At 34.3% G+C, this 12364-nt stretch overlaps 1 protein-coding gene across 1 annotated transcript in view; it reads left to right on the forward strand.

Annotated features, from left to right (window-relative positions):
• Window positions 1-12364, forward strand: part of brf1b (BRF1 RNA polymerase III transcription initiation factor subunit b) — a 319216-nt gene that overhangs the window by 141219 nt on the left and 165633 nt on the right. Inside the window, exon 8 of the mRNA XM_039741834.1 lies at window positions 11260-11353. Within this exon, the coding sequence (XP_039597768.1) occupies window positions 11260-11353 (94 nt within the window). The remainder of the gene's footprint in view (window positions 1-11259; window positions 11354-12364) is intronic.

The following is a 12364-nucleotide window of genomic DNA, read 5'->3' on the forward strand; positions in this document are numbered from 1 at the left end:
CCTGTACAATCACTTTTAGGGTGTGACCTTCCTGTTCATAGCAGTTTTTCAGAATGAACTATAAGGTCCATGTACAATTCACATTTTTGAACATCACTGAACTGGATCTTCCAAGGTTTAGGGCAGCATACATTTGTCATAATGTTTTGTATGTCTCTAGGTGATGGACTGGCACCCTGTCCAGGCATTATTCCTGGCTTGCATCTGATGCTTGCTGAAATAGGCTATTGCATGTGTTTTGTTTGGCGGTGTGCAAAAGCTGTTCTTAAACCTACCAAACATTTTCACAGTTGTGGTGGGGTTTTGCGGTGATATGGTTAGGGGGGAAAAAAAGTTTCATGAAAGTTAAAATACTTCAAATTAATTTGAGTAGAAACTTTGAACTTTTATGGTACACAATTTTAATGTTTTAAAAAGCAGACATTGGATGAACTGAAAACCAGCCATTGTGATTTACAGTATGTGCTCTTTTCTTTTCTTTTATGTTTTTGCCATTTGGAAAGATGTTGCTATTGCCAAGTGCTTTAAAAGCTCTGCTGCTATAGTTTTGAAGGGACTTTGTGTGAATTTCAGCAGTACCAGCAACAGTGGCCTTTGAGGAACAATTCTCTGCAGTAGATATGATATGTAGATATATATGTAGTAGATATATATGGAAGGGCAACTTGCTTCTCAGGATTTTTATTGTTCTGCAAATTAACCCTTAAGGGGATTTTACATGTATTGTGTTTAAAATCTTTGCTTCATTTGATAAATATTTTTAATTTGAAATGTGTGAAATCTCCTTTCAAACTACTGTCAAAATGTAGATTGTAATCTGTCTAAAAGTTCATGTCTGCCTGGTTGTAAAAGACACTGCCAAAAGTGAAAGCCACCCAGATACCCAATGTAAGCATGTGAAGTGTTGCATTTAGTGAATGTCATTTCAATGACAACAGTATAATGAAATAACTCATTAAATTTGCAAAAGAATAATGGTAATTGTTAAGTGAAAACTGAGTAACTTTAAACAACTTTAAATTTTTTTATAATTTGAAAAAATATGAAGCTAAAAAGTATAACTTTGGTATTTCTATTATACTAAGTGGATTCCATAGGATTATTAAAAAATATCAATCTCACAACTATCTCAATTTTGTTATACTAGTTAACTTCACTGGTTTGATTTTTGTCTTAAAATCATTGAGGTAGGCCTGCGCGTGTGCAACAACAACAACAACAACATTTATTTATATAGCACATTTTCATACAAAAAAATGTAGCTCAAAGTGCTTTACAAAATGAAGAATAGAAAAATAGAAGACACAATAAAAAATAAACATTAGTCAACATTAATCAACATAGAATAAGTAAGGTCCGATGGCCAGGGTGGACAGAAAAAACAAAAAAAAAACTTCAAAGGCTGGAGAAAAAAAATAAAATCTTAAGGGATTCCAGACCATGAGACCGCCCAGTCCCCTCTGGGCAATCTACCTAACATAAATCAAACAGTCCTCTTTGTATTTAGGGTTTTCATGGAAGCAGGTGTGCAGGAGCTGACAACCAATAAGCGCTCAACCCAGAAGTACATTGTGTGCAATTCAGTGGCAATTCTGATGTCTCATGTTTGTCATGCCAGAATTGATAAAGGAAAATAAAAGATTGTGGCTGAACTCTCCATACCTGGACAACATTCGTCCAGGAACTGGTACTGTCATTAATGGCTGTCAGAGTGTGGCAAGCTTGTGATACCTTGAAACGGTGACACTGTGCTGAAAAGTCTGTTGTCTCATTTGTCATCCCCTGCGATCCTTAGTTGTTTAATCTGACATCCTCAAGATGATGAGATCCAGCAACAGCATTAAGTTTGACATCCATTCTGAGTAGAAGTCATGTAATGTGCCGCTGTCTTAAGGCATGCCTTTTTGACAATACAGGTAAAGAAAGGCAGAAATTCCTTGTTAACCTGCAGCTCTGTCTTTGTACCTTAATTAATTATACACAACTGAAACAAAATCTTTACATAAACACTGACATCCGGTGACTTTAAGATTTACTCAATGATGCCTTTTTAGTGTTGGCAACACTGATTAGCAATGAACATGAGCTGTCTAGTTGAGAGTCAAGGTGTCATTTTTAAAATCACTACACTGGCTTTCAGTTAACTTAAGAGTTGATTTTTAAAACTTGTTTTTGACATATGAACTCATAAATGGACTTGCATCACTATAAAATTACTTCATCAATGCTATTCTTCAGAGCTGATAATGTAATCTCAAGATGCAAGACTGTTTGAAGTTTCAAGGAAACCCAACTAGTGAAGGAGGTATAGCTTTTAGTTTCAGAATCCCCAAAGTGTGCAATGAACTGCCTGCAAATATGAAAGAGACCACATCTATTTCAGCATTTAAATCTGTGCTTTCTGAGGTTGTTTTAGTATTGCTTTTTAATTGGTGCAATTGTTTTGCCTTACTGTTATTTTAGTCTGCCATTGTCTGGCACTTAGAATACAATTACAAGAATGCCATCATAAATAATAGACTTGTTGTCAGATGTTTATGGTATTTTAGCTGTAATTGTCATTGTTTGCCTCTGCCATGCACAGTGTGGTTGACAGAGAACACTGTAATCTGGGAATACAAATCATGTTGCTGCTTTAAGAAACATACAAAAGTAATTTATTTGCTCCATAATTTGCTAAGTCAAGGGTATGTGTAAACAACACCAAATCAAGAACTCTGGGAAATCGTATTGTATGCAAATACAAAGCCTGACAACTACTGGGTGCAGTTCACAAAACATCACAGCATTTTCATGTGCAATGCACTGATGTTTACACAAGTGAACAAATCATAATCAAATTATAACCAATAAAAGGCATTTTCTTGGAAGTTTTTATTTTACTATACTATTAGGAAATCGTTGTTTTCTGATGAAAGGTGGCTACTCTTTATCTAAGCAAAGGAAGAAGTTACTATAAGCCAATCAACTAATTGAAAAATATAATTTTCCCATCTAATTTGCTGCTGTTTTTCAGCTTTTGGGAACAATTAAAATGCAATAACAAATTTTTAGATTCCTGCTACGTTTTGTTTGTCTCAGCTGATTTTTTTTTTTTGTTTCCTCACACCATTCTCTTTAATTACTTGTTTCAAATTTGAGAAGAATGTGCAATCTAATAAATAAATAAAATGATTTTAGTGCTTGATCATCACTGCTAATTTTATTTTCGAGAAAAAAAAAAAAAGCTGTCCAGTCAGTGAACCATTTGCATGTATTGCAAAATCCCCCCCCATACTTGGGATAAGACTTTATTTATGGTTGTTGTCAACCCAAGTTAACTGCTGGGGTGCTCTAATATGTAGTGAGAAAAAAACAGTAAATTCCAGGATATTCCTAGGAGTATATATAAAATAGTCTTCTTAGTTCCAGTGGATGATGATGATTTCATGGTCTCATTGGATAGAAAGCTGATTTTATTTGTTTTTTTTGGCCTGATTACTGAGTGTGATATGTTGGGTTCATGCACAACACCACATATCTTCCTGAACAACATCCTTGCTGTGCATGGTAGACACAGCATCATTTTATAAAAAAGCTGAATAATATAGAAGGCTTATTGAGTCAGTGGCCAAAATAGCTGCATGAATTAAAGCTAAATTCTGGAGGAAAGTATGTTGTGAAAATGACACTAAACATGTAGTGAAGCTAAGCCAATGTGGCCTGAAAACAAGACGTCCATGATGTGGATCGGTACTGGCAAAAATACGACATAATTCAAAATACAACAAACAAGGTGTGTTGGGTATGATCTAATTTTATAGTCTTTATAGCAGTGACTAAATGATAATGGAGCTTGGAGACTATCTCAAAAGATTTGTCTGTCTCTCCATTTTAAGTTGTCTCTCCAGCCAGCTTCCATTCAAGGATAACATTGCAACTGATGTGAGATTTACACAAGATACAGGAAGTTTGTTTATAGCAGAGTAAGCCAGGTAGGCTCATTATGTCTCTGTAATGTTCTTATTTGTCTCACTCAATAAGTATTCTCTTATTCAAAATGCATTTGTCGTCTTAGGTTTCTTTTACAAAATGATGTTATACGCCATCTAGAGTTTTTAGTAAATAATCCATAGCAGCCGAAAAATAAATTCTTAAAAGTCAAGGGCAAATATTTTATTTCTAATATGCTAACTTAAATTCTTATTTTTTAGTTGTCGAAAGCCTGCTTAAAAATTCTGTTCCTTTTAACATGGTAATTCAATGAGATGCCCTCCATCCTGTCTCCTAGGAGTGAAGTGCTTTTATCTTACTTGACCAGCTATGCATTGTTTTTTTCAGAAAACTCGATGCAAGCTATCAAACAGTTTGCACTTACTCTAAATCAGCATGTAAATTTAGGAGGCAGGCATATTACTGAAGTCTGAATATTCAATGCAGTGCGGGAATACTTCTGTGTGTTGGTTTATTCTCTAAAAGCCAGTTCTAAAACTTACTAGGTCTATTGCTGAAATTGTGACAGCTCCCTTTAGTTAATTCTCAGTAAACTGTTTTTTTTTTTTTAGATTTGCTACTGCTCTTCTCTAAAAGACATAATTGTTTGGCAATGAAGCTATTTTTATCTATAGTGAAATCCACCTTGTAAGCCAACACTTCTCCCCTGGATTTTAAATCCCGTAACTAAAACAGCATTTACTAGTTTAATTCTGTCACTGGCCATTGTTATTATTCTAATGAAATTTTCATATATTGAATTTGATTTGTTTTCTCCACAAAAAAATTTTTAGTCATGAAACAATTTTTATATACTTTTCTGTAATTCATTAGAGATCAAGAACCAGGTGAGATGTAGCAATAGAACATTGGTAATAATTAGAGTAAATACCCAATGATTTAAAAGAAAGCTAATAGAGCCAGACAGTAGTCCAGTTTCAAGAATTAAGACATGTATCCATTGATTCATGTATTTATAGAACTAGCTCAAATCCATTAGAAGGGGAATGGGGCTTACCCAGGGCAGCATCAGGCATAAAGGAGGAACTAAGCCTACATGAGATGCCAGTTCTTTGCAGAGCATAATAACACAAATGCTCATACTCCCTAGTACTGTGTCAGTTTAAAATCATCACATAGCCAATCACTCATATATTTGGGATTTGAAGATCCGCCTATCCCCATCTTTCACTAGTAGAGTCATGTTTTCAACTCAAAAGCACAACACAGAAATGCACCTTTCCTGTTTATATTATACGTTGAGTTTTCTGGAAGTAAATATTAATTGTACTTTTGTAGAAAATGCATACATTTTGCACATTTTGAGCATACAAATGGATAACAGACACATTGATTATTTAACACGAGTTACGTGAGCATTTTTCATCTTTTGACATTTTTCACATTGTTGGCCATTGACTGGTATTGGGTCTCCTTCTACTGAAATCTTTGTTATACACATTCTTCATGAAAACCGATTAAACATTTTTCTCAGCCACTACTACAAACTACATATAAAAAGAAAATGTTTTTGGGTGGAGTATTCCTATAAGAAAATGAGCCTTCCACGTTTCGAAGTCTTAAACGGAAATTATACTTTTATTTTCACAGATTGTTGTAAAGATACTTCTCCTGTTCACTTCTCTTTTTTGCAGCTGGCATCTTAGGTGGACTTTTGACACAATTCAAATATTTCCAAACTGTTGTCTCTTCGATTTTCAATGGTTATGTTCTGCCATTGCTGAAGAGTGCCCATAAGAGTTTAATTATACTTTGTACATTTAACAATACATCTAAACTGATTACACTGCATTGCATTTTTTTAGAAAAGCTTTAGATTTTTGAAAAAGCCAGGCAAATCAACATTATACACTTTCTGTGGTGTGTCATGCGCAAGCAGGATAATTAAGTAAGAGACAGAGAGTGTGATGGAGCCAAACCATGATTAAACAGATGGAAGTTCCACAAACCAATTATCAAATTTTTTACTGTTTGCTGAATCACTCTTGAGGATACAGTAAATGAGAACAATACTTTTGAATGAGTAAACTAACTAACACTCACTGACACCAGTTAATTCATAAATACATTTGTAGAATGAGCAAACTCCACGTAGACCTTAGTGCTTTGAGACTGGAATGGGAGCTCTGCACTACCACTCTGCCTATGCTAAAACATGTGTTAAATTTTCTAAACTTCAGTTAAAAGGAAAATTATCCATAATGCCTGTTCAGTTCTTGTCACTTCATTGATCTTTCTCTTGCTAGACCAACAAAGCACTGACATGCATAATGATACCATGTGGCAGTAGACAATATCTTTGCAAAATATCAAAATGAACTTCCATATTGTAAAAGGCTGTGAGCAATGATAAGCGTGACTCTTTTCAGTGACTTGTTTAGTTGTCTGCAGAACATAGACACAAATTCACATCTGGGTATCATCCTTGAATAATATCAATAACAGCACATGGAGATGACTTTTTGAGATAAAAATTATATGCTGGTGCGAGAAACTGTACCCCTGGGGCTCAAAAGCTGCTCCACAGGATGAAGAACAGCAAAGTAGAAGTGCACAGCCATTACCTCCTTTAAAAAAGGTGAATCTCACATCAATAGTTTGCTTTTTGATTTTTTTTCCCTGCTGAAATGACATAGATAAGTTGTTTTACAAAATGTGTGCATAACATTTTTGGCTTGAAAAATGGACATATTCAATAAGCTTTAATTCTTTTGTTTTCATGTTGGACCCCAGTACTCTTCATCTCCATTATAAAATGCAAGGACAGACTATGCATTTTTCATGTGGGAAATTAATATATACCTTAATAGTGAAAGAAACAGCTTTAAATTGTAAAGTAATGAACTTATCCTTTAAAGGTGACTGAAAAGAGAATAAAATGCATACTTTAGGTTTAGTAATAAATAACATTGAATGACCCATAGCTCCTGTGTCAGCCCTGTTCAGAATAGTGAGCATTCTGCATTTTGAACAATGCACTTTTGTATACATGACCTTGGTTTTAAATGCAGATAAGGACAGCCCTTGTCCTGCAGGACCAGCATAGCTGCATGGTTTTGTTCCAGTTAATATCTTAATTTAATGTCAATACAGTTGTAAATGAAACACTTCTTTTTAGTCACATTGCTGTTGCCTTTTGTCTCAAAAACAAATAATGTGACTTTTTCTTCTCAAAGAAAATTAGAAAGAAATTACTGATGCAGTGACTTTAGCTTTCAGGGGCCATATTATTTTCTTTCCCTTTTTTCTAGTATAAGAATGTAACGTTCTTTGCTGTTTCTTTATATTAAGCAGACAAAAAAATAACTGATTTGGAAATAATAAGGGAGGCAATATTTAATATGGTGATTTTTTTTAACATTTCCTTAGAATTTGTGTTCATTAATAAGTAATAATTTAAAATCTCAGTTTTTGAAAAATAAACAAACATTAGGAGGTTGAATGAATTTTAATCCTGTAGAGTCAATTTTGTTGGTTTTCCCATTAAATTAATATTTTATACAACAATCTCAAAACCGCTTCATTCAGGATGACTTTTGTGTTTGGAGGGGTTTAATGGCTGGCTTGTTTGAAGAAGTACTGACTGCAAGGCATTAAACAAGCAAGAAGCCTATCCACTGCCTCCTGAAAGGCATTTCTAACTCAACAGAATAATGGATACAAATCAGAATATCCAATTAAGTGGCATGTTCTGTAAACTAAAAAAAAATATTTCTAATTACGAAATTAGTTGGATCAAAACCCTGCAGTCATCGCAGCACCCTTTTTGGAGTTTGGAAAGGGTGCCTTTGATACTGAAAGATCTATTTCATTATATAGCCTGTGATACAGTGGGGACATTTGTTTGCAATCTGTATTTATTTTCTTCTGTTAAAGTATTTTAATAATTTTACAAATCATGAAATGTTCATACACTTGACAGAAACCTGAGGCATGCACACAATTCGTGCCTTCAAACATTGCAAACCCTTATCATGTGTATGTATTTAATAAACACAACATTATGGTGATTCTTTAAGAAGCAATCTTCCAGTGAAAGATTTGTATATAGACTTTGTGAAACTATCACTGGATCAATGTAGATTTTAGCACTAATAAAATCTGAACAATTGCAACATTGGCAAATTACTATACTCTATGCCATGACGTTCATATTAACAATGAAAAACCGTTTCATTTTAATGTCACCATGAAATGTAAGTTGTCAGAAATTAAGAAGAATAAAGGACTGCATTAGCAGGAGAGGATCACTACCTTGTTCACTAGGCAAGGGAATGGATTGAAAGCTTGGATTAAGTAAAACATTTTAAGGGACTGACAGTGGAAATGGATATCTTAGTAAAATTCTTTCTTAGGGATTTAACTGTCCTGCTATGTTGATTACTAATTCTAAATTGCCTTTTTATCTTCATGTGTGCAGTAGTGTCTGAGCTTTCAATTATCATTACATCATATCTGTCATGAAGTGAATTACTCCATTGCTGCTTTCATTAAAATTTAACCCAGTATGCTTACCCATAAGTTTTATTTTCAAGTGCAAGAGTTCCCATTAAAGGGTAGGTTCACCCTTTCTTATCTAATGGACACACTGTAACAATGGGGCCAGTGTTAATATACCTCCCTATCTGTTTTGTGGATGTGGTAATATTCATAAATAATGACTCTGTACCAACTGATCGAACATGTGCTAAAATGTCACTGATTTGACATGCCATTCATGGTATATTGTTATATAGACATTACAGATTCAAAAATGTTATTTTAGATGATTTTAATTAGAAAAAAAAAAAAACACTGTAACAAACACATCTCTTGCCAGCGAGAACTGATTTGCTAAATGTCCTGCTAAATAAAACCTGTTTTAATTTAAATCATTGAGAAACATACTTGTTTTTGTTGTCATCATTGAGAAAAAAAATAGCTTTTTGCTGTCACCAGTTTTAATACGGTTTTAAAGTCTCTTCTCAAGACCATGTGGCAACAATGTGTAAAACTGAAAATGAATCAGAAATATTTCCTTTGCAGTTTAACAGTGAGGTGAAAGAGAAATAATGCCCTGTAAAATAAAACAAATTGTATAAATTATTCAGCATCCTGTAATTTTTAAGAACTATAATGTAATTAAATGAAAATGTCATGTTTTTAAAAGCTATACGAAGGTCAGCTTTCTAGTTACCTTTTTTTTCTATTTTTTGCAGCATTACCTACTTGTTTACAGTATAAATCTTAAACTCAGAAGCATGTGGGGATGGTTTATTTGCGGATTTTGAATTTAACAGAATGTATTTTCTATACATTCATTTAAAAAGTTGATTTTCTTCAGCTATAACATTTGTGTTAGAGATTTTCTGCTGTTCTTCACTTTTGATTCCCTCAGGTTCTGTCGGAAACGATAGAACCTGTCTATAAACAGCTATTTTCAGGTCTCTCCAGAGATGTTCGATTGGGTTCAAGTTAGTGTTCTAGCAGGGCCACTCAATTATATGTACTGAGTTGACCCTAAGCCACTATTGTGCTGTGTTTACTTTGTGCTTAGGGTCATTATTCTGCTGGAAGGTGAGCCTGAGGTCCAGAGTGTTCTGGAGCAGGGCTTTCTTTAAGGATATCTCTATGCTTTAATCTGTTCAGCATTCACATGACCCCAACTAGTCTCCCGGTCCCTGTTCCTGAAAAATAGCACCACAGCATAATGCTGGTACCCCAATGCTTAACCTTTGGAATGATAATTGCTAAGGTGATTGATTGAGTGGTGCCTGATTTCCTCAGGACATGACACTAATATTTTTACATCAGAGTAGAGAATCTTGTTTCTCATAATCTGAGTGTCCTTTGGGTGCCTTTTTGTACATTCTAAGTGGGCTTTCGTGTGTCTTTTACTAAAGAGAGACCTCTCTCTGATCACTTTGCCATAATGCCCAGATGGTGGAGCTTTGCAGTGATGATGTTCCTTCTGGAAGTTCCTTCTTACCAAGGCCCCTTATCCTCTGATTCCTCAGTTTGGGTGGGTGGCTAGCTCAAGGAAGAGTCGTGGTTGTTCCAAACATCCTCCATTTAAGAATTAAGAAGGGCACTGTGCTTTGGGGAGCCTTTATTTGTAGCTTTCCCCAGATCTGTGCCTAAACACAGTACTGTCGTTAAACTCTGCAGGCAATTCCTTTGACCAGTGCACACATTGTTATGCACTGATACACATTGTCAACTGTAGGACCTTCTGTAGACAGGTGTGTGCCTTTCCTAATTCTTGCCAATCAATTAAATTGACCACAGGCACACTCCAGTGTAGAAATATCTCAATGATAATAAATTGAATGGGATGCTCCAAAATATTGGACAGACTGAGGAGATTGTTCCTCCCCCACACTATGGGATTCTTAAATTCCACCCGGGAGAGTAAATGCTAACATTATTCAAAGTTATTGTCTGTTTTTACATGCATTTTTATTACTCTTTAATTTAATATTGTTTTTTTTTTTGTATCCGTATACTGCTGCTGGATTATGTGAATTTCCCCTTGGGATTAATAAAGTATCTATCTATCTATCTATCTGAACAAAGGGTCTGAATACTTGTGTCAATGTAGTATTTCAGTTTTTAATTTTTAATACATTTTCCAAAATTCCTAAAAAGCTGTTTTCACTTTGCCATTTTTGAGGTTTTCAAGTATTTCTAGATTAATGGAAAAAACAACTTTAGCCAGTTTTAGCACAAGGTTGCAACACAACAAAATGTAAAAAACAGGGGGCTGAATATTTTTATGAATGCACTGAAATTAGATAATGAGAAAAATAATAAACAAATTATGTACATCATTTAATAAATGACTAGAAATGAAATATTTTTTCTTTTTTCTTTTTTTTTCCCATTGCATATTTCTTTATTTAAACCAGTGAGATATTAATGTACAGAAAATTAATCTCTCATGGTCATTCTACCCCATCTCTGATCTGCATAAAATTCTATTATGAAAGTGTTGCATGAAATTGAGAGAAAGGTGCAGCTGTGTTAAAATCATAATCAGAATATCTTTATTGTCATTGTAACAAGTACAATGAAAATAAGTGCTGGATTGGCTTGTGAAGATGGTGAGGCAATATGAGTGTATATAAATAAGTGGTGACTTGATTTCCTCAATTTTAACTTGATTCTTATTAAGTGCAGTGTTTCTAATGCATTAAACATTTTAATCATATCAAGGAAAATGTGAAATGCAGTTGTTGTCCATATGACATATGTTGCAAAATGTAAATGCATTTTCCTTTACTACAGCTCTTCTTGTTGCTGCCAGGATGCATGACTTCCGTCGCACTGTGAAAGAAATCATCCGTGTAGTCAAAGTTTGTGAGTCAACACTTAGGAAAAGGTAGGTTCAATTTGTATTCTGTTTAGTATTATGGTGTGTGAGCGTGTGTTCTTACTCTTAAATAAAATCTATAGTTGCAAAGCTGTTAAAAAAAAAAAAACCTGATATCTGGCATCACTATTAATTTCTATATGTTTCCTCTTGTGCTTCTTGATTGGAAATTTAAGTATTTAGTAGAACAGAAAAATAATCCCTCTTTAGGCATATAAAAACAGGATCATGGCGATATCAAATAACACCATACCCTGATGATAAATATTTCCACAGCTTGCATTTGTTATTCTTGCCTAGGGTGCATTATTTGATAAGGTCCCTTTTTCAGGTGTAGTTTTATGCCAGTTTTATTCCTCACACCTATCCACTACTAATGCATGCAACAAGTATACAGTGTCTAGTCTGCATTAACAAGGGTCCCATTTGTAACAATGGTGTGTTTGATTTGAAGAAAGTATATGTCTTATAACTAAAATACAGATAAACTGCACTGTTTTAAAGTTGTGCAAGCTATATGGATTGTTACCCTTCAATTTTACTTGATACAACATTTAATGTCTCTGGTGGCACTTAAAAACATTACATGGACCAGGATAAGTTCACTATAGCTTTACGTTATTCAAATCAGCTCACCTGTAGTAGTTTCTTAATTCATACATAAATCCAGCAGTTGCATGCTATTAACAGTTTGTGCCATGTGAAAGGGACCAGTAAATGTATGCCAGCATATTGCTTCCAGCAAAGTTCCAGCATTTGACCTATTAACAGTACCAGCATATTGCCAGCTTTACTGTAGTAAAATGACTGCTTTGTCCCTAGAAGGGATTGAATAGATGTTTAAATTGCACACTTTTATCCATTGTATGCTAAAGATTAATTTAAACCTACTTATTAGCTAACCACATAAGGTGCCCACCTTGCTGCTGGTACAGTTTTATTTCCAGTATCATATATTATTGCAGTTATAGTTAAAGCCGTTTACATCCTTTTATATATTTGTTTATTTTTTTGGAGCCG

The sequence above is a fragment of the Polypterus senegalus genome, chromosome 18, assembly GCF_016835505.1.
Source record: "Polypterus senegalus isolate Bchr_013 chromosome 18, ASM1683550v1, whole genome shotgun sequence".
NCBI classification, from domain to species: Eukaryota; Metazoa; Chordata; class Cladistia; order Polypteriformes; family Polypteridae; genus Polypterus; species Polypterus senegalus.